This window comes from Pholis gunnellus, assembly GCF_910591455.1.
Source record: "Pholis gunnellus genome assembly, chromosome: 16".
NCBI classification, from domain to species: domain Eukaryota; kingdom Metazoa; phylum Chordata; class Actinopteri; order Perciformes; family Pholidae; genus Pholis; species Pholis gunnellus.
Genome location: NC_136543.1, coordinates 12,635,191 through 12,659,371, shown reverse-complemented (window position 1 = coordinate 12,659,371; position 24,181 = coordinate 12,635,191). Strand labels below are relative to the sequence as shown.

At 43.0% G+C, this 24,181-nt stretch overlaps 1 protein-coding gene across 1 annotated transcript; it reads left to right on the top strand.

The window, feature by feature from the left end:
- Positions 1–10,762: 10,762 nt before the first annotated feature.
- itgb8 (integrin, beta 8) lies at positions 10,763–24,181 on the top strand (the record flags this gene model as incomplete). Its single annotated transcript, XM_079176668.1, has 16 exons — positions 10,763–10,856; positions 11,921–12,006; positions 13,975–14,146; positions 14,314–14,420; positions 14,877–15,016; positions 15,407–15,572; positions 16,404–16,562; positions 16,931–17,026; positions 17,170–17,262; positions 18,373–18,513; positions 20,067–20,472; positions 20,580–20,802; positions 20,904–21,007; positions 22,095–22,211; positions 23,080–23,243; positions 24,053–24,181. 16 exons carry the CDS (start codon positions 10,763–10,765, stop codon positions 24,179–24,181), a joined length of 2,397 nt encoding a protein of 798 aa, XP_079032794.1.

Genomic DNA, 24,181 nt, shown 5'->3' with positions numbered 1-24,181 from the left:
TAGCTGATTTAACGGAAAGTGTTCAGTGAATCTCTTCACTAAAAGTCCTGGACCTTGACCTCTGACATGCAACTGTAGAGTAATAATAATCACGTTATCATCAAAGGCCAAAATACCACTCCACCTGTTCTTGTTTACCTCTGAAACCTCTTTTTATTTGTTACCGTGAACATTTCGGGGACACAGAAAGGAGAAAAGAATGAGAGTTCCAGGATATTTTGATCCCGCTTCCTTTCATCATGTCATGACTTCTGTTTTCAATGTGGCACCACAAGAGGGCCCTGTCACACAGCCAGAGCCCGTCAATATCCACAACAAGACCATTAGTGTAACAGAAGCTCCAGAGCAAAGAAAGATTACCATCTAGTGGAAGAATGTCTCATTTTAAATCAATTACTGTACGTTTAAATTAAAGGAATATATTATGCATAGTGTTGTCAAGCGGAATTGGAGGCGATTGGTTTTTGCTTCAAGGCTGCAACTAGTAATTATTTTTCATTCAAGAATCTCTCATTTTTTAAATTGTTGATAAAAAAAGGTCTGTGAGAGATGAGTTCTTAAATGTCTTGTTTTGTCGGCCCCACAGGCTGAAACCCCAAAATATTCAATTTACAATAATATAAAACAAAGAAAAGCAGCAAATCCGCACATTTGAGAAGCCAGAAGTAGAGAAACTGATTAATTCATTGCTTGATTAATTTACTAAAACAATTAATTGATTGTCAAAATTGCTGCTTGATTTTCTGCTGATCTACTAATTGTGTAAACAGCCATTTGTTTCCGCTTTATTGTGTGTTATATTGTCAGATTTTCATGATACAAATTTGTCTGCACAATAAAAAAAATACACAAAACATCACAATACTACAAACAAAACTCATTCATTGCTTGCTTTCACAGTGAGTGTCTCTTAAACACACACAAAGTACAATGCAGGAAGTTTAGGTATACGCATGGTGGAAAGTAACTTTTAGTCAAGTACTGTGCACAAGTACAATTTTGAGGTACTTTAGATGAGTATTTTCGGCTACTTTATACTTCTACCTTATCACACTTCAGAAGGAAATGATGTACATTTCTTCTCCACGACACTTATTTTGACAGCTGCAGTTGTTTTTCTTTCCTGGAATCATGAATCATTCCGTGACGCATCTGATTTTCCTTGTGACCTTTTGGAGAACTGCATATAAAAGTAGTTCAAACGAGATCCATCTCGACCAGCTACAACAGCAAAATGCTGCGTACACATTGGTGCATCAGTATTAACAATCTCATCATGTCTTATATTATAATATAATCAGTCACAAGGGTCATGTTTCTGTAGAACGAGTGTGTTTACATTTGATACTTAAAGTATATTTTGCTGTCGATACTTCTGTACTTTTTATTAAATCGGAGTTAGATTGCAGGACTTTTACTTGTTGTATTATAGTTTGGAGTTCTTGTTCAACCAAGGAGTCATTGTTTGATTGACTATGGCCACTGACTCATCTTAATCTGTTTGTTTGTCCCTTTGTAAGGGTGCATAGTGAAAAATGAAGTTATAAGGAAAAGCTTGGGTTACATTTGTACCGTATGAAGCAGATGGGAGGCTGATTTAGCTGAAAATCATGAGTGTATGCGTTCACCCCGAAGGTGAAAAGTTTGCTTTGATGTTTTCATTCTCCACCTCCGAGCCCTGACCACAGCAGCAGCCCACTGAATGACACAGCAACTAGTTCACCCAGGAAGGAAACTCCCTGCTTTCCCAAAGGACGTCAGCCCAAAGTCCACTACAGCAGCTGCGTGTTTGTGTGCATGTTTTTATGAGAGAGACGGAGGAAATATGGGGACTGAGTCAATAGACATTAGCTGACTCCCTCAAGTGTACCGCAAAATAATCAAAGGCTGACATTCATAGTGATACTCACAGCAGTTTGTTTCAATAAAAACAATCCCTCCTCTCTTCCTTTCTCACAGCAGATTATCTAGTATTTGCAGCTCTGCTGCCTGTACGAAGAAGATCAAGGAACTGCTGACATGCAAAACTATAGATGAGTAGTAAGGATGACGTATCCATGAATGACGCAGGGATACACACAATTAACACAGAGGACTTTCCTTGTCTTATTATTGCTTATTGTTATTATTTCTTAACTACTGTGAAGTTCACACATAAACTATAAAGGAACAAAACATTGATTGCTCTCCAGTAGGAGAGAGACTTCAGACACTAGCAGAGCTACGTGAGAACAGACAACGAAACCGAGGAAACGACTGAGAGACGTGTGTTGACCGCATTTATGGACTCATAATCTAGTAAACCATTATATGTAAATGTCAATTTTAAAGTAAATTTGATGTGTGTGAGAGAGATATAGAGCAAGAAAAATAAAACTTCTAAATCTGTCCTCGAAATTTGTCTATTTGAGTTTATTGAGGAAGATTTTAGAGGAAGATCTTAAGTATCAAACACGAGCTTTCATTATTAAAGACTGCTTTATTACTCTGTCGTATTTTTCAACTAAGCAAACAATCTACTTCCTGTTTACACCGGCACCCATCCGCATGTCCACTGTACGTGAAGTCACGTGAAGTCACGTGATATTTGTTTTCAGGCGTTTTAGTCTGGACGGAGATCGTCACGATGCTGAAACGCCCGTGTGGACGGAGATTGTTTTTGTTTGTTAAAACGAAAACGTATTAGTGTGGATGGAGGCTCTGTAGCCGCGGGTTGCCGTCCCCTGCTCTAAGCAAATTCAATTTAGCACGTAAACATGTCACACAGAATTGCAACCTGTATAGATGCAAGGCCAGTCAGAGTGCAAGACTGCCTATTGAACGAAAAGACATGATCACAATCTCTCGATAACAGATACAAACTCTCCAGAGTTTTACACAAGACATTTCCTTTCTAGCCATAGCCATAGCTCCTCACCGCTAGATGACGCCACATCCTACACACTGCACCTTTAAAGTTGTTTTGTGGGTGATCGATATAAAGTTTGATACATTTGCTGAGTTGATTTGAACGGACGTGATTCGACTTGCAGCACTGCTGCTTAATGTCATCAGTTAACATCACATAAGGAGATTAGCACAGTTGAAAGAGTAACTCAAGTAATGATTAATAAAGTAAAACCAATTAAAAAAGTAAATCATGTGAAGATATCTGTGGGCCGAGGCACTCCTACTTGATGAACTATGCAATCTGACCTGACATTTCTTTATCAGCCAGTAAGAAATGCTTTTGAACTCGCTTGCTGCATCATAAAAAACTAGCTTTGGAGACAATTTATTTCAACTGAAGAAATGTGAAACTCTGTATGAAACTGCTATCTTTGATGTAGGTTATTGTCGACAGTGTCCTTGGCATCAGCTAGCTTTCATGTGATTTAACTGGAATGCCTGCTGGGAAGGAAGAAGTAAAAGTGATAGGAAGTGAACCAGAAAAGTGATGCTGATGATAATTTGATGGATTTCCCCCATCATTTCCCAGAACAGCGACACCGCTTTCTAACAAGCAACTTTTGTTAGGGTGATGGTCAGATATAAGTTTGTCAAAGATTTCTTTCTTTCCATCTTTAACAAGGCCACAAAAAATGTTTATCCTCCTCTTCTACCATTACTGATCCTTTTTTTTTGTGTACATTAATTACAGAATTTAGCTTGTGTCCAAATTACCATAATACACACTGTAGCCACCTATTTCTGCTGGTGTAATCTGTAATTGTGTTGCCTTCGGGGAACACCACCCGAAGTTGGAAGTGTACACAATGGCTACATTGATGCCAAATTAATCATCTGCAGCAGAACTCCCTTGCTGCATTGATAACGGGTGAATTACCTAAGAATCAAAGCCGATTTCCACGTGAGTGCTGGGCCACTTCACATCACGCACCGCTCAGTTGTGTCAGGGAAATATAAGCTGGGTGGAGGTTGAGAGAAGACGGTGGTGAAGTGGGTGTGTATGTGTGGAATGGACTGCAAACCGAACCACAGGATAGTATATCATTGTTACTCCTCCCTGCTGCCCAAAATGTGTTATTCCCCTGAATACAGACACTGTGGCTGAAAGTCCTTGAGACCAGTGACCTCTCTCCCTCCCTCGCTCGTTCTTTCATTCTCGTGGTGAGGCTGGCACTGAGCCGGGGAGCAGCTCTGTGGGCCATGATAGAATTACAGTTGCAAAGTGCACAGCAGCTGGTACCAGGGCTGTGGTGAGAAAAACAGGGACTCTCCAAGGCTCCCTAGTGAGTGGAAAAGGTCGCAATGAGGAGAATAGATAACCAGGCCCTCTGGGCACTCGCTCCTTGCATTTCACTTTCACATTTCAAGGACAATCAACTGAGTGTTTCTAAATGTGCCACCAAGATTACAGTAACAGGTGGTCATCCTACATGGTTTCAATGGGAGGAATGCAAAGTGTTTAAAGGGAGATTTTGCTATTTTATTTAGCTTTGTGTATTCTGTTAGTATTTCGGTTAGTATTTATCTATTAGATGCGTTTCAGTAGAATGTCTACATGTTTGTCTAATTTGCAGACCGAAGTAATCTAACAGCAACTTTTGTTGAAATAGCAATAAAGTCAACCAGGTTTGGAAAGATGTTTTTTTCTTAAAGGGGCAGTCCACCACGTAAAGTTCAGTTGAAAACAGTTGTAGGGCTGACCTCAACCAATAAGTCGAGTTTTGCCACAAAGAATCCCAGAGAAGCACCACTTTAAGTGTTGTGTTCAACAGAGATGTGCTAAAAAGTTTCTTGCAAGTCATTCAGCATGAAAACAAAAAGCAGAAACACATCTAATCGGCAAAGAAGCGAGATACAAAGTGTTCATTAGCGAGCTTTAGAGGTGCTAGTAGGTGGATTTTGTTATCTTGGGACAAAGCCAGGCTAGTTGTTTCCCCCTGTTTCCAGTCTTTTTGCTAAGCTAAGTTAGCATTTAGACCAGAGAATCTAACTCTCTGCATGAAAATAAATCAGCATATTTCCCAAAGCTTTGTTGCTTTGAAAGAGCGATTTTAGAGAAGTACACCTAAATTATTTCTAAGTAATTTCATCAGATGTTTAAAAGAATTGAGTCATTTGGGACTGAAGTCACTGAAATTCAAATTTTCTCGGAACTAAAGGGCAGTAAAAACAAAAAGAAACATGTGTCACTGTGGTCTTGGAGTGTCTGTTATGTGCCGACGGTCAGACTGGTGGTTGAGTGAAGCGTATGTCTGCATGTATCTGTGCGTGTATGCATGACCACAAGGCCAATGATGGTCAACGTAAATGTCAGCACTTACATGATAAGAACCACGGGGTTTCCTTGGTTATGCCCAGTACGCAGAAAACGGATGTTTACCAGAATTCAAGTGCATGCCATTATTCCAACCATGAAACCGCAAACGAAATATTTGATGTTTGTTCCCATTCTCTGATATACATCTAAATTCAAACATCTTAAACTTGTTTTCCCATACATAAAACAATGTACGGGCAGAACTTTTTTATTTCCTTATAATGACAGGCAGTTAAACAAATGTAAAACATTTGTAAGTAAAACATAAACTCATGTCACGTTTGTAGTCCTCAAGAAACTAGTAGATGGAGGAAGTTGGACAAGTTGCATGAATCTTTTGCAACAGTAAGTTACAGGATTTATAGGTATTGTGGTCTCGATATGGAAAACCACTTGTACAAACAATACCACTGGGATAAGAGAGTCTGGGATTTTTTATTTATTATGATTCTATCAAAGTATTTAGATTCAACACTGAGGCGATTGAGTTCAGTGACCAGAGGTCTTATCACTTTTGGTATCAGCCTCAAGTTCAAGGATTTGGATCCAATGTATCATTTTTAGCACTATTTTCTTATTTGGTATGATTGACTTAATGACTTTTATGGTATACATCTCAAGTCCATCTCACAAGTATGCCAGCGATGGATTGTTATTAATCAACGGTGAATAGACACCTGTACATAAATGTGTTTCTAGTTCAACAAATGATATTAATTAAAGCCTTCATTGTTTCTGTAATTATATTACTGTCTTGAAGATCTATTTGCTGAAGGAGCTTCTACACACCTTGCAGTGTTTTGTACATTTGCTCTCCTTCTTTATGGTTTTCTGGAGACTCAATGTTCTGCACTGAAGGTCAACAAATACATTATTCATAAAGAACAGATGCACATTTATTTCCCAAAATACAAACAACCAGCACAGCTGCACAACATGTTTTTTAAATAAGGAGCACACATCTTACTTTAAATGGAAGAGAGAACATTTTCACTGTTGTTGTCAGTGTGGACCTATCCACCAAAACTAAACTAAACAAAAAACAGCTGAAATGTTCTGACTGTAGTCTATTTTTGAGTCAAACTAATAACAGCAATCTGGTACCAAATATAATCACCTGCTCATCAAATGGTAAATAAATGCTAGAGATGCATCAATCCACTTTTTCAGTTCTAATCCAATTTTAATACCTGAGTTTGGATATCTGTTAATATAAATATGATATTTTTTATCAAATACAACTATACTAGAATGATATAGTTCTGATATCAGAGCACTTTTTGCGATTTAAATGTATTCCAAAGCAATGTATTTTAACTGTATGTGGGTCTAACATACACATTTAGGGGAGTATAGATTGCTGTAGCAACTCCTTTAATGATTTGAAAAACTTGAACAAATCAAGTCCCCAGCAATTATAAAAGAGTAGATTTCTATGCATGAGTTCAAAAGTAATAGGAGCATTTAGGAGTGCAATGGCAAATTGAAAACTCCTTCATGAAGTTTTCAAAGTGAATATTTGAAATAAAGTGCAAGAACTGTGTAGAGAAATAAACATCTACACCATCAAAAAAACTCTCAAAGAAGTTTAAACAACAATGTGCATGACTGCTTGTTACGAAATAGCGTGTGGTGTCCAGACCAGATGTTTCTATACACACAAATCCCTTTTGATGAATGTGTCGGACGCTGAATAGAGGAAGAGGTGAGCGGTTTCGGTTACCATGCAGAGTTAGACATCAGCTGGACTAGCAGTATGACAAGTTTAATGCCAAATGGTAAAAGCACCGCAGGTTGCTTACGGACCTTCACTGACTGTGACAAAACAAACTGCAGGCCATGTCAGTTTATACACACACACACACACACACACACACACACACACAAACTAGTTTAGCATTTCAATAAATCTTGATTGAGAACACCACAAGTGACTTTCACTTCCTGTTTAACAATCATCACTGTGATAAAACAAACGGCGGAGGACCGTTACAAAGCAAATTATAATAATGTGTTGTTTATCATGTTTATCTCCTGTTCCGGGCTTGGAGCAGCCACTCGACCTCCACGCTAAAGTCTTTAGTGTAGCTAACAACATTGTTATTATTTCGTAATATGGGAACCCAAACCAATTGGATTGGATCTCTCATAAGTGCACAGTTTACTATTGTTTGAGCAAATAAGCTAAAAAACACAGTTCCCAGCTGCAAATTGTTTAGCCTTTTTTTAATGAAAGTCATTTTTCTGACCCATTTTGTTGGAAGTTGGAAAGCAGTGTGAGGTGATCAAAATGATTGGACATGACAGAAAATTGCCATTTATCCCATGGTGACATTTTACTTAATCAAAAATGTACTTAACATTGTTGTTGGCCTTTGAAATGTCAAAAACACAAAGCACATTATATCAGCTTAGATCTCAAAGTCACACAAATTAGATCTCATCTGTAAAGTCAAGACAGTCATCTATAACGTCACATGAAGAATAAGGATCCTAAACAGATTACCACCTCACTGAGGTTTCCTAAGCATTGGGGATATAGTTCACACAACAACCTGCACATTGTGGCCACTGTGACATTCAAAATAGTGAAGTGGTTACAAGAGAAACACGAGGACTCAGACCAGACAATGTGACTGTCTGTAATTATTGTCCCTTACTATTACCTCAAAAATTTCAGTTCTACGTTGAGTTTCCACGGAGGACACTCTCTGATGTAATACATAGAAATACATGAATACACACACGCAATAAAAACAGGAACAGAGTTCCTCTCTATTTTGGGACTTTCATGCTGTCACAAAATGAAATGTGTTTGTCTGTGATTAAAGACCTAATAATAGAATCTCTTACCTCCTTCCTGATTTGGGAAGTGCAGAGGCCCCGCTTAAACTTAAACTCCTCTTGATTTGAAAACAAACAGAACTATTGAGTTTGTCTGTGTGTGTGTGTGTGTGTGTGTGTTTGTGTATGTAAATGTACCGTATGTGGGATGGAAATACTATGCTTTGGGGGAATTCAGTTCTCTAAATGCCAGATTTTGACATATAGTACAATAGGGGAACTAGATCATGCATGTAAGGCACCTTTTAGGAGAGGGAATTGTACACAGCCTTCATTAAATGTCATTGAGACACACAAAGAAAAGTTTTACCCAAATGTGTTGTTTTTCCAGAGTAACTCACTTTGTGCCCGTGTGGAGGTGGAGACAGTACTACAGTAATGTAGCCTACTGAAGTCAACGTTTACTCTCGTAAAAGTACTTTAAGTTAAAGTAAAAGGTAGGTCAACTAAAGTGAGTAAACGTTACAATTTAAAATGGAGGGCGGGGGGGTGTATATGACGTTATAGGACGCTGCTGTTGAGGTAGAGAACATATAGGTTACATCATAGGTTAGTTGAGGTTAGTCACTGTACTCACCTGATTGAACGGCACCGTGAAGTGTACAGGTAGGCATACACATAAAACGACTCTGTTACAATAACGAGAGTGAATTCGTTACTTCCGCCCCTGTGCATTGGGAATCCCCACTAGTTCCCACGTAATCTTGGACCCATACTGCTTATGGCAGCAAGGAGAGTGTGGGAGATACTTCTGAGAGTAAAATCAGTGAGATGACTCGACTGTTAAAGGGGCGATTCGGAAAGAAAGTTGTGCAGGTGTTAGAGGGGGTGTTTCGAATGTGGACATGAACTAAGATTGTCTGTGTTTGTGTGTGGTTGGAGGGTGATGAGACCAGACCAGCGTGATGGAAAGCCCAGCCGACTGCTAACACAAACACACCACGGGGAGAGAAAGCGAAAAAGAGGGTGGGTGGGTGGGTGGGTGGGGGGGGGGGGGTGGGTTGAAAAGGTGGGGGAGGAATGAAAGAGAAGAAGAGTGTGTTGTGTCAGCTTTACAACGATGACAGTTGTCATGAAGATGCTGATGTTGACCAGTATTGACAGGGTCGAGTGAGTGTTTACATTAGAGTCCATTATCAGGTTTGCTCAGCAGGGAACAGATCCCCAACAGACCCCCCCCCCCCCCCCCCCCTCTTGAGTGGACGACTTGGAACCTGCATTTCAGAGACGTTTCACACACTTAAAAAAACAGTGTGGTGTGTGTTTGCATCATTACCATAATTGAGAGTGACTGGTAAGAGGGGCATGGACGGGGAGGTGTTGGCACTCCCCCTCCAAAAAATTCCTGTTTGACAAATTATGTGAATGAAGAGGGTAGGCGTGGCTGGCCTGGCCCCAGGCCCCTGACCGACGGATGGGGGTCAAACAGAGTATAGATAAGGGACTTGTGTGTGTGCTTGGTGAGCTCACTGCTGTGCATTGGCTGGCAAAATCACCATCACTGTTTAGGCGTGCCAAGGAAAACATATCCCCTTTATGTGGTAGACCTCTGCCGGAGACAAGCATATCGTGCCAAAGATGGTAGACTATTGTGCCTTTTGTCTTTGCGCAGATCTGTTTTCCTCCAGCTTAAAATGTTGGGTTGTTTAGTGAGTCTTTGGCTCCTGCTCAGCGGAGCAGCCGGCGTGGCGAGGTTACTCCATGTCATTGGAATCTGTGCACAATAGACTCAAACCCCCCCCCCCCCCCCCCCTCCTCCTTAGCACCGGCCTGTGAACCCCTCTGCAGGAGCTCTGGCTTTATCACCCCCCCCCCCCCCCTCTTTACCCCATCATCAACACAAGGTCCCCACACACAGGAGCCCTCAGTATTAAATGGCTCCCTGTAGAAGCAATATAAACATCAGTGTGTTCACTTCAAGGCCATGGAATGCACCCCACCACAACTCCTTGTAGTAAGCACTTTATGTCTCTCTTTCTTTTCTCTCTCTCTCCTTATTTGTCTCTCTTCCCTCCCTCTTTAACTCTCTCAGAGAGAGAGAGAGAGAGAGAGAGAGAGAGAGAGAGAGAGAGAGAGAGAGAGGACAGAGCGCCGTTGCCATGGCACCGCCTGCCTGAGTCAGTCACTCTCCTGGCTCTCCTGTGTGTGGGATGTTCAGTCAGCATGTTGGTGCGCACCGGCTGAACGCTGCGCCGGTACTCGTGTGTGTATGTGTGTGTGCGCGCGCGTGTGTGTGTATAACTCAGTTCCGCTCCGTCCCGGGATGAGACTTCGCCATCAGCTGTGAGACGAGGACCATAGTGGAAGCGCGCGGGGAAAACGTCGCACACCTGCGGCCGGATGGGAATAGATGGAGGGACAGTGCAGCTGTCGCCGCACTCGATCGATTACTCCGCCTCCTCTCGTGGTCCACGGGGGAGCGCGCTCGTAAGCTGATTTAACTCCGGCTGATGTGAATAACTCTCCGGGATTAGAAGGTTATTGGGTGAACGACAATGCCCCGCGGCTCGGTCCGGCACTCCCGGCTATTGTTCGTGCGGCTGCGGACGCAAGGTGCCCGGTCTCCCCCGGTTCATCTCCAGTAGCTGCACATCCTCCTGTGCCCGCTCGCTGCTTCGCTGCGGTCGTCCCCCCCGGTGTGGATAGGATAATATGACTTCCTGGTTCCGCACATACGGCAGCGTCCCTCTGTGTCTCCTGCTCTGCTGCGTGGTGGTTGCTGTCAGCGCAGAAACCTCCGGCGCCGGTGAGTGGAGGCTCATTAGGGCCAATTACCTACATCACAACCCAGCAATTAGCCTGCTTCTTGTGTCATGTCAAGACATCAGCTCCTGTGCTGTGCTCTCCGCAGGGCGCAGATGGCTTCCCAAATGTTTCATGTAAGCGAGCCACTTTATGACCATCTGAGAATGATATTTGCACAACTTTCATTATGGCATGTTTTGGGGGAGACTGTGGACCTTTGAACATAGCAGCCAGACCTATAAGCTGTTTCATTTAACATACATTAAAGCCTATTCATTTTTATGGGAGAAACCTCTAAACCCACAACGAACCAGGGGACCCACTGGAGAAGCCTAGACCACATCATCCTCTTGTTTCAGCATGTATTGATCAATTAGAAGTTAAACGCTTCACCTATTCTGAGGTTTGCCAGAGGCCAGGAGAGCTAATTGGGTCAGAGCTGCTTGTTAGTGGGCTGTTAGTGATGCTATAGGACCTGCAGCATTTCTCTGTCCTACATTAGAGCCCCGCAGCTCACTGAAATGACTCTGGAAAATTGGATTTCAGCAGACAAATCACTCCAATGAATCATTAATCCCACTAGAGTAAACTAAAGGTTTATTTTGTGCCCTTTGTCACCCTGTAAAAACCTCCAGTGTCTACATCATGCTGTATTTTTCTCCCAACAGTTGCATTTATCACAGTGTTTTCACTCCAGTAAAACATAATAATTTGTGTTGCATTCACAGATTGTCTCACGATTAGTCCTCGCTGTGCGTCTGTGTGTGTGTGTGGGTGTGGGAAATGATCCTTTGCACCACTCCAACAACTCGAGCACCTGTTCCCACATCACTCACAGCCGTTTTCCCAATACACGGCTGGCTGATACGTACTGAATAGCCTCGCATGAGATGCTAAGTGGTGCTTCCGTCGTCAGAAGTGTGCGTGAGATCTCTAAATATCCACAGGGGCTCGGCTGCATGGCTAATGAGTGTTGACACCCTGTCTTTCATATGCTAATCATTTACTCTTCTCTTCATCACATTTCTCCTCCATCTCTCTCTCTCTCTCTCTCTCTCTCTGCAGTTGACAGTGCATGTTGGTCTCCTAGTGTCACTTCTTGTGCCGATTGCCTCAGACGTGGACCACAGTGTGCCTGGTGCTTCAAGGAGGTAGGAATGTGTATAAAAAGTGCGTGTTTGAGTGTGACAGGGAAAGGGATAAAAGGAGAATGTTGCAGCATTCCTCAGATGACACACACCGAAGCTTTGATGCCATCCACAGATGCGAATATAATGTGTATGTTCGGGCTTGGTGGCCTGCTCTATGACCTGTGTGAGTGTATTTGTGTGTGTGTGTGTGTGTGTGAATGTTTCCATGTGTGCTTTCTCATGCCGCAGCAGAGACAGAGCCACTTTCTATCCATGTGTTTAGTCTAGGCGCTCACACATATCACTGCACTTTTTCCTCAAAGTGTGCATCCGCCTTTGTGTTTGTCTGTATCTGCTTCCTGGGTGTCAGTCTGTCTCGTAAAGAGCCCACCCCGAATCAACCCTGAGAAGCTGTAAAGCCTTCCAGTGCCACACCAGTCACAAAATATACACACACACACACACACACGCACACACACACACGCACAAACTGCACCGTCTAGACCAGACTGTCAACATGTGTGTGTTTACAGACCTCAGGTGCTTTCCCATCTTGTGAGGCCTAACCTTAACTGACATCATTAAGCGGGGCCGGGCTCGTTGGTGTGTGAAAGCATTCAAACGCCAGATCTCTAACCTACTACCCTCGCACACACGCACGCACACACACACACACACACACAACACACACACACACACACACACACACACAAAATGTCACAAAAGCATTCTTGGACACGGTTTGAATAATAAGTACAGTGCTTGTAAACATTCATGCTCACTTTTCGCCATTGACATTCAGTGTCAGGAGAAAGGGCAAACTCTGTGAGGAAAGTCCGGGGAAAGTCACTGTACAACCCTCTGGTGTTCAAATTATAACCACAGGGACAGCATGGTCACATAATTCGCTTCAGTTGTTTACTGCAGACCGGTCTGCTTATCTGCAACAGTATTTCTGTTTTAAAAGTAGCAGTAATCTCATTTAATTGTAGCATTTTATTCTTTATTTGCGTGATCTTGTTGGTTGTATCAGACTCATTCCAATCAGGCCCATGACATGCGTGTGAATACACACATTTAATGATCTATTTTTTGTTGCGAGTGCTAGTTATTGTGTTGCATGTTTCTCACAGAGGAAAGTACCAAAGGTCACTAATCCACTCCAAAGCTGCAATGCATGACGCTGTTGTACTGCACTGTCGGAGGCAGCGGAGTGGTTAGATACAGCAAGATTCATTCAATGAATGAGAAAAAGCCAATTGGAGCATTTACTCTTTTCTTTCTGTCAGAGTTGCTACTTTCATTCAAATATACTTTCCTCTGTAATCAGTATCGGAGATATTAGATCTCGACACAAACAGGACACTTCTTCATGACACACTAAACTGATGAGTAGCTTCAGAATCACATGATATGATAATAGTTCACTCGGCCTAAAGGAACAATACAAACATCATGAAAATGACTGAAACAAAACCAAGGTTGCGTTATTGTGAAACTGGTTTCAAAATGCCGTGGGTGAAGTGAACCAGCATGTTTTATCACACTTTACGTTACAGAGAGATCAGGAGGTGGGTGAAATAACAAATGACACACTCTGTACTCTGGAGTGTTTGTGTGTTCTATATTTGTGAATGGATGTAGTGGGCAACATTAGAAGAGGAGTGGAGAGTAAGGCTATATTTAGCAGCGTTATTGCGTCTTGCCCCTTGGGTCACAGAGGATAATGTGGCGTTCAACTTGACCCGCTTCATTGTGTCACTTGTTCTCATTCCTGAAATGCGATTATCATGATAACAGCTTAAAATACGGCTTAGTTGTATTATCTCTACAACTGCTTGTAAGCTTTACTGCTCTGTCTTGTTTAGCATTGTTTGTGTTGCTTTCTACATTTTTTAAAATTGAAAACTGCAAATAAAATATATTAAAAAGAAGATCATAGGGAAAGAAGGGCTGTTTTCAAAAGTCACCATTTCCCTTCTTTACCAGGACTTTCTGGATGGGGCGGGGCCGAGCCAGCGCTGCGACCTGCCAGTGAAGCTGTTCAGGAGAGGCTGTGATCAGGAGTTCATGGAGCACTCAGAGATCAAGGTGGAGGTCAACGCCACCATCAGTAGCACACAAGTGTCCCCACAAGACATCAGCATCACCCTCAGACCAGGTAGACGACGGGCAACTCTGTGTCTGTGCCTCGATTGCAACATTTAGTCAAGTATCAAATAGTGTATCTCTGATTTGTGCTGTTTTCTTATTGTCTTAAGTGTGTGATGAAGCAGCTGAGGTACATTTTTTAATGAATTATTTCATCATATGTGTGTGTCTGCCTAGGTTCAGAGGCCAGCGTCGTGGTGGCTGTGAAGCAGCTGGAGCTTTATCCAGTGGATCTGTACTGCCTGGTTGATGTATCGGCATCTATGCAGGAAAACCTGGATCATGTAGGTGTTCATCAGTGCTGACGATTTTCACTTATTTTTCTAAAGAAAAGAGTTTATTTCCAAAGGTTTAAACACATTTCTGGATCATCACAACTTTTTTTTTTTACACATATTGTTTTTATGATGGTTGGAAAAACCCAAGACTTATAAAAACAGTTAACAGTTTGGTAATACATCATTGAGGCTTATGAGATGGCTACCGTCTTTACATTTGGCATGGAATACACCGCAGAAATGTCAGAGCTCAGACTAATTTATTAAAATGTTTATTAAATTATATAAGATATTTGAATGAATCTCTTTGAAGAAAGTGTCTTCTTCTCTTGACCCTTATCCATTCTGTCTCACCCTTTACCTCTTCATGCTTTTCTACTTCTCCCCCCTCACCGTCCTTTACTCGCACCTCGGCTGTCCCATTCTGCGTCCACCTACCTCGGCATGTTTTCTGTGGTTCAGTTGAAGACAGTGGGTGTGGCGCTGTCTCTTCGTATGACGGAGCACTCCTCGGACCTTTGGCTGGGTTTCGGTTCATTTGTGGACAAACCTGTCTCCCCTTACATCAATGTCCACCCCTCCAAGATCAACAACCCCTGCAGGTAAGACACACCATCTGTTGGTTGGATTATTGATTGTTGCAAAAGAAAAGTAGGGTTAATCCTCTCTATGTAGCTCATTTTGTGAATGTTCGTGCTATGTATAAAATAGATAGTTGACACTTTCAAAGTTTGTCTTGTTATACACTCCTCAGCTAACTTGTTCTTCTTTTAATGAGACAAGAAAAGTGGTGATTTGAGTGAGTATTTCAAAATGCATACAAGCAAGCTGCTCCCGTTAGTTGCTCCCATGTGTGACTCAGTGAGAGACTCATCAGTTAGGGGGCAATGAGCTGTGCTGTGAGACAGGCTGTAGCCATTCATTTGTCCTGACATCTACATCCTTAAATGCTGCAATCGAAAACGTTCTGGGCCGTCTCCGTCTCTCGCCAGTGATTATGAGATCCGCTGTCGTCCAGCCCACGGCTTCCACCACGTCCTGAGTATGACCGGTAATATAAGCGAGTTCACGCGTGTGATCAAACGCCAGCGCATCTCCGGAAACATGGACACACCTGAGGGAGGACTGGATGCTATGCTGCAAGCCGCTGTCTGCCAGGTGTGTATATACACACACAACCTGGAAAGCCATGCTCACAAGAGCTACTTGTGTGTGCAACAAGGAGAAACAGAGTTAGCCAAATATTTTTTGTGGTTGGTCATTTTCAGTTTCCTTGAGAATCTTGGAAATGTTCAGAAAAATGAGGCATTCCCCCAAATTTGGTCGTAAGTCTGCACGCTAGTGAAAGGAGCATTTATTCTGGGAGAATGGTGGCACTCTGACTCAGCATTGGATATTACCACTGGAATCCCACTAAGTAATGACACCACTGATGGGGTATGGCAGACACACAGAATTGCTTATACTATGGCTGCAGGAGGGCTTTGAGTCACACCATGCAGGGGGGCCCTGAGTAACCAGCCTGCAGGGAAACACCACGGTGGTCATCACTCTAGAAATAGACTCTCCATTATGTCAGGCCTATTCATGAACTCACTGGGTTCCCTTAAATACACACGTGCACACACACTCACTCACATAAACCCATTTCTCTCACACTGTCTATGACAAGTCACTGACTTCAAGAGGGAGTCTGTGACTGGTGGAGGGATTTCTGCTGAAGTTTCCTTCAGTAGGGCATTACAGAAAGAGCTGATCACCACGGGAACTAATGTAGCGCAGATGATTAAGTTGTTTGAATCTGCAGTTTCTTACCACATGTGTAAAAAATAGATTGCATGCACATTATTTCCAGTCTGTGTAAATGTAGTTGAGTAGTGATGTAAGGGGATAAAAATGAGATAATCTACCAAACTGCTCTCCAGACAATACGCATGATTTACTCACATTACACGATGTCCTGACTCCTCTCCGTCTCTCTACCTTTAGAGATCGGTGGGTTGGCGACCAGAAGCCAAGCGCCTGCTGCTCCTGATGACCGACCAGCCGTCTCACCTCGCCCTGGACAGCCGGCTGGCAGGGATTGTGACGCCACACGACGGCCTGTGTCACCTGGAAAACAATGTCTACACAGGGAGCACTAGGATGGTGAGAGCAGGGGGAAACTTACACATGGTGGGAAGACAGGCTTAAAAGAGCTGAACCTTGAAATGAGTCCTGTGGATTTTTGTAAGGAACAAACAAGATATACTGTTTTTTTAATTTGTGAATGTTTGAGGTTCTGGAAGACAGATTTTATTACCTTGGGCAAGCTGTTTTTGGCTGGGTTTTTTTTTAGTTTAAGCTGCTGCTGACGATTCATATTTACTGTAAAGAGAAATAGTTATCTTTGTATCTAACTCTTGCCAAGAAAACAAAATATGTTTATTCCCCTAAATGTCAAACTACATGCGAACAGAAATGCTTTCCTGAAAAAAGTTTTTGAGCATTTAGTCTGATGGCTGTCTCCTTTTCAGGACCATCCCAGTGTGGGTCAGTTGTCTGATAAGCTGCTTGAAAACCATATGCTCTCCATCTTCGCTGTGGAGAAGCAGCAGTACCAGTGGTACAAGGTGATCTCTTCCACACATTTGCACACAACAGCATACAGTATATAAATTGGAAAACAAATGTTGCCACATAGTTTTTAGGCTAGGGAGGTTTCCATTAAGGGGAATCAATTTACATTTTCACTCTTCTCCCCTTTCTTCTTTAGGAGTTGGTACGTTTTCTACCTGGCTCCTACCTGGGAAAGTTAGGCCTCTTCCAGGCCCCAAACCTTATAGAGCTGGTGGTGGACGCATACAAGGTACAGAGCACTCACCTCCTTTGCAACTTATTTCTCATTTTTCTCCTCCCTCTGTATAGTATTCATCTTTCAGACAACAAGGAGAAGGACAGGGACAAGTGAAAAGTTAGAGAGAAGAGAGCAGCAGCACAGCAGGAGCTGAATATATGAGCCTACGCAGTATCAGTTCAAAGTGTTTGTCTGCTGATCTGCTGACGCAACATGAACTCGGCTCATAGCACTAATAGCACATTCCTGTTTGCAGCAAAAACAAAAAAATGCCTCAGAATAGGTGATACTACAGAAAGTGTGCACTGTTATATTTATACAGGAGATGTAGGTTTAGGAGTGCAGAAAAAGGACAGGCACTTGTAAAATTCTGAAGTTGAAGACTATTGGAGATGTTTTTGGTAACCGAAGTCCTAATGAAACAGACAAACACGGATGAGAACAGGAGGTTATGGAGGGGTAATGCATTGTGTGTGTGTGTGTGTGTGTGTGTGTGTGTGTGTGTGTGTGTGTGTGTGTGTGTGTGTGTGATACTAGGGGTTTGTTCAGTTGGCAGCATTCTAGGCTATAATCTTGCCTCAGGCACAGCGCTCCATTGTTTGCTTCGAGAATCTGCCGAATCCAAAGATCCGGGTGCACAGCCATGCATACGCGCAGACACACACACGCACACACACACACACACACACACACGCACACACACACGCACACACACACACGCATGCATGCATACACAAGCAGCCGAGCCTGAACAGAAGCTGGCATTATATTAGCTATCAGATCCCCACGGAAACCAAGTCCTAATCATGGACGAATACTATTTTTGGCCCCATTTCTTTTCCCCCTGTATTTTACAAAGAAAGAAAGAAAGGCATTCTGGGGACATGTGACAACTTTAATTAATCACACTTCTCCCTTTCTGTATCTCTTCCTCACTCTCGCCTCATTACTTTTCACTCAGACAGCTTATATTCATTACATTTTTAAACTGTCACTGTTTTTCCCGCTCCCTTTTGTCATAACCCACATTCCCTTGCAACCAGCATAATACATTGAATTCCTTGATATCAGGCATTAAAGTTAATGTCGCTTCTTATCTGTCTCCGCACTCGCTCCATCCAGAGGTTGCTGTCGGAGGTGGCAGTATCAGTGTCAGTGGAGGACAAGGCAGTCAGCAGGTACTGGGTGTCTGTGTCTCCTCTCTGTCCCAATGGATCCACCGCAAAGGACCAGAGTTGCTCGGGGGTGCAGCCCGGCCAGATGGTAAACACACAAGCGTACCTTGAGAAAAACAACAAAATCAAAGCATACATGCGGTTAAAACAGTGCCAGAATTTAGCTGAATGTTACTTGTTTTTGTGCGGAAATCTTTGATTTAAGCTCCGGGATATGTCACAGGAAATACTTTTGACAAATACAAACACACTCACACACACACATGTCACTGAGAGCTAAAGAGTTGGTGAATAATCCGAGTTGAGCGGATTACAGGCAGTGTTTACCAGGAAAACATTACCATGTGATTCCATGACCTATTCGTCCTAAAAATCCTTACCTTGCCCAATATGAGAGCCTTTTTGCAAATAAATAGGACATTTATATTTAGAAAAAGGTCACTGGACATCCACTGTTTTCATACCTGTTCCATTTATCCACAGAGAGGCACACTTTAAACAGTCTGCACCACTGCAGAGGAGCTTTTCTGCTGTAATGATAATACAAAAGACTCCTCTCCCCAGTAACCTTTTGGGGCTCTTAATCTTTATTCCAAGATACTTAATAATTGCTCTATAGTTACTCCATTGTGCTAATAGACTGAAGTCCAGCCCTTTAATCCACGGGTGGATTAAAGTGAATTATGGAAAGTACCCACACTTACCAGAATGGGAATCAAGTGAAAGGCCTGCCTGTAGATTCAAAGCTTTGGCATGCACATGAACAGAAGCATTATTCACATGAAGCATCACACTTAGAATCCACTTCCTGGTTCTTGATGTTAGATAAGTAACCAGGAAGTATTTAAGTCTTACCAGAGATTGCCAAAATTATACTATGAAAGGTGGCTTATTTTAGATTTACAGCAGGACTTTCGTGGGGAAAAATACATTTTTACACTCAGCGGCATTTCTCTGGATCTGTGTAGGATCTCTAAAGCAACAGCAGACCCTTGAGAAAGAACTGGTTGTTGAATAGTCAATCATTCATTTGTTTACCAGCCACGACAGCGACGCTGACATTGTTTCCACTTTGTGAGGTATTCGTTTTGCTGTTGGTCTGTGGAAAGATTTTGTCACCGCGACAGATGCAGTCATAAAACTTTACAGATGTGTAGTTGAGATCTAAATGAAGGTTGAGTTTAAAGATGGATGCAGTCCTACCTAGTGTGCCGGGAGATAGTTTTTAATCTGTTTTGCCTTACATGAATATTTGTTACACTTTCCCCTTTCTAACAGGGAAGACAACAGAAGAAGCTATTTTTATCTCCACAATTTTGGAGATTTTCAGTATGTCAGGACTTGGTGATTGCAGTCTTACCTTCAATATTGTCAAATGACTCTACCTATCTATCGAGTCGGCAGACATGCCAGCAGCTCTGTGAGGCTGTATTTAGGCACAGCAGCGGTCGCAAAGTTGGACAAATTCAAATCTTCACCTGATGATGGCGCTAGAGAGAAAAAGAAGGGAATCACGAAAGTGACTAGGATTCATTCTCTGGGCGCTATGAATGTCTGTACTAAATTTCATGGCAATCAATCCAATAGATATATATCAGTCTTGACCAAAGTAGTGATTAACCTTTTCATCTTCCCATGCAGGTTTACTTCAATATCACTATCGGAATGCACTCTTGTCCTGACGATGCTGAAGATGAAGACGTAACAGTGTTGGTTCGACCTGTGGGATATAACGAATCCACCGTCATTAGAATCCACTCTAAATGCGGCTGCAGTTGTGGACCAATGAGGCGCTGCAATGACGACAGCCAATGCAGAGAAAGCTCCAATCAGGAGCAGAGGCCAGATCACGGACTAATTAAGGACTCAGACAGAGATTCAAACTGGAATTGCAGAGCGGACGGGTCTGACGTGGACTGCAGTGGTCGGGGAGTGTGTGAGTGTGGGCGGTGTGTGTGCGAGCAGACCAGACTTGGCACAGTATATGGGAACTACTGCGAGATAGACGACTTCTCCTGTCCGTACGAAGGGGGACTGCTGTGTGGAGGTAAGCTTCAAAATGATATAGTTTGAACATCTAGTTCCTAAAAAACATACGCAGTCTGCAATTCTTCTCTGTGCTTCTGTATCACACTTTCCTTCCATCTTTCTCAGGGCGTGGTGTGTGTGTGTCAGGTGAGTGTGTGTGTGAGGACGACTGGACTGGTGATAGCTGCGGTTGTCCCGTCTCCACGGCAAACTGCCAATCAGCCAACGGCTTGCTGTGCAGCGGGCTGGGCAGATGTACGTGTGGCAAGTGTGTGTGCGACGACCCCCGACGCTCTGGAGACTTCTGTGAAAGATGTCCTGCTTGCCAAAGCACCTGCCAATCATACTGGTACGTGTCGGTTTGTGTTTGCTACCACAAAGCATGATGGGAGCTCTTACAGAACTATTTGTAGCTGAAGCTGACGCAGTTGCACTCTCTCTCTTTCTCAGGAAGTGTGTGGACTGCCACTTGTCTCACGGCCTCACACAAAAAGAGGCTGGACATTGCAACAACACCTGTGCACCACTGGTGGGCTACATGGATGTTGTATCAGGTACAGCTGCTCTGAAGGCAATCTTAAACATGAGCTTTGCACCATTTGCAATTTGGTGGATCTGAGGAAAGACTATGATGCATTTAAATTAGGTTTATTTTGAAGTCTGGGCTTCCTTCTTGTCAAAACGATTCAGCCTCTCATTTACCATTGCAATTAGAACGTAAAGAGTAACTTAACACCAGGTCAAAGAGTTTGTGGTAAAGTTAGGTCAATATCCGGATTCACCGGTTCGGTCCGGTGCCTAAACCGGTTTTAACCAGTATTTTTAAGACACTTTCTGGTGAATTAGAAACCTATGCCAACGGTGTCACAGCGCTAACGATAGCATCACCCTACGGGGCTAAATCCAACTTGTATTGCATTAGTAATAAGCATAAGGACAACATGAAGGAGATATTCATCAGAGGTGGGTGGGAAGATGAGAATGGCAGCGGAGGTTGTGTTTTGTGTTTAGGACGTTCATGACAAGACGAGACATGGTAGAGAGCGACTAAAATGTAAAAGTCATGGACGGCAACACCGAGAGCGGAAATTTGGTACACCAGTGTAGTCTGCTCTGTGGCTTAATGTCAAACAGGTTTTAAGAAAATGTACGCTGGCTCAACCCAAGTCCGTTGCACCTCTGACCACACCAAACCATGATGTCACAATGCACGTACACACCCTGCAGTACACTTCTACATCAAAACAATGAGCCAAAAGAGCCAAAAAGGTGCAGTAGAAAAGGTGCAGTGAGGGCCATTGCAGAGTTGGGTGATAATTCTGTGGATTTGTCACTACCAGGGATACATTTCACATTACAGATGGTAATTTGATCCCTTGTTACAGAACTATAGAAATATTGATTGGTACAGATTTAAGGTAAAAGAAACACTGAAGAGCTTTAAAACACAGCAGCTTTCTTGTAATGCTATTCTCACTGATTCTTTTGTTTGAAATAATCCTGGAGGATTTTCACTAGGCCTTGGAGCTTAATGTGTCTGGACTGAATAACATCTTAGTTCAACTGTCTCTCTCTCTCTCTCTCTCTCTCTCTCTCTCTCTCTCTCTCTCTCTCTCTATCTATATATATATATATTTTCAGGCAAAGCAGGGGAGATGTGGATTCAGTGTATGTACATCAGCAATGACAGCTGTCGCTATCGGTTTCAAACAAGCTCACAGTCTGGTCAGACTCAGCTTCACATCAGCACAAGACCAGGTATAATGTCAACACACACACACACACACACACATCTCACACATGCCTTCATTCGAGGTCACTTCCGTTGCTACCACTGCTGCTCTACTGCACCCTGATGTATTTGAGTCAGCAAGCCTGCTGTCAGTTTTACAGCTGTATTTTACATTTTCCCCTCAGTTCCCAGCTCTCCTTCCTAATTTTCATAGCCATACACACACACACACACACACACACACACACACACATACACACACACACACATACATGCACACACGTACACACACAATTTAAAAGCCACTAATTCACACATACCCTGGGTTACACACACACGCACACACTCACACTATTGCACATTACAGTTCGTCCCTGCCTTCCCGATTTTTGGAACAGCACCGTTCATTGTCCCCCCCCCCCCCCCCCCCCTCATCTCCCCCTATTCCTTCACCTCCACCCCTCCACCCAACGGGACACTCTCTTCCGGCTCACGCCCACTCCTCCCGGGTGCAGCAGGAGCCAGGTCTCCATGGTAACCCTGTTACAAAATGTCAGAGCACTCTTTGGGCTCTTTGTGTTGAGCGATGAGCCCGTCATCCACACATGCTCCCCAGCAGATTCACAGCCAGCTGACTGTTCAGTGCAGCAACACTGGCACAGCTGCCACTGACCGAGCTGTGTAAGAATGTCTGTTTGTCTGTACGGAAAGTAATTAAGTATAACTTTGAGGTATTTGTATTTTACATGAGTATTTCCAAGCTACTTTATAATTCTACTCCTCACTTCCAGACGTAAAACCTGCGAGCGTAAAAAACACTTTTTTCTAACCCATCACAGAGAAAGCCATCCTGTCCCAGTTAGTCACAGTGAAACCTCATGTGTGTGTCCACAGAGTGTGCCAGCAACAGTCGGCTGGTAGGAACATTCCTGAGTGTGTGTGCTCTGACGGTGCTGTGCGGGCTGGTGGTGGTGGCCGTGTCCCGGCTGCTGCTACAGAAGAGAAGCTTGTCACCAGGGGGCGCTGCTGAGGACAGACCCTATCACTGCACTGGAAAGGTTCGCTCTCTAAAGTCAAGTATGCTTGAGGCGCTCATCAGCACAGCAGGGTTTTAATTGAGATGTCCCTGGAGCGCCAGATGTATGAGGGACCCCTTAATTGTACAGGATATGTTTGTTCCTGTGTTCTGTCCGCTGAAACCAGGAGTGAGAATTCTGTGTCTGCTGTCAGAGGTACAGCTGTATTTTACATTTCCTCTCAACTCCCTGGTCGCCAACTGCGTCCAGATTTGTGACTTTATAATGATGTACGGCACCTTTGAGCAGAAGGAAACGATGGAAATGACCACAGGGGGGCTTTCTGGAGATATATATGTCTAAACGGGTGTAAACGTTTTTGGAAACCTCTCATTTATTCTACATGGTTCACCACAGATCATGGTGATCATATTTACATTAGCTGGGAGTTTTGCAAGTATTGTAAAGCTGTACATACTTCCTCGAAGACTACATGATATAAAAAAATGGTTACTCTCCACTTCTTAAGCTGAACATTTATAAAATCCACCTAAAATGAGCTGCTGTTACTAAAGATATTTTATAATTCGTTACTAGTTGCATGGACAACAAAACAGTCTATTAAAACATTTTCATAAAGTCTTCTGTTAAAACTTCACCCATATAAAGGATTGAAGGTCAGGATATCTCAGTATATGCTGCATTAAATTTGATCTCTCATGTCCTAAAATCTATAGCAATACACTAAATCAAGTATCATGTTTTGGTTTGAGTGTGTCTGTGTATATAAAGGATGCATGCATGTGTGTGTGTGTGTGGCTATTACTGACTGCATTTGTGTCACTATTCAGGACCTGTCATTCATCCCAACAACCAACGAGAAGACTGTTACTTACAGGAGGGACTGTCCACCTGACCGCCCCGTGGAGATGCACATCCAGGTTCCCAAGATGCCCCTCGGTGACCCCTGGCAGTGCTAG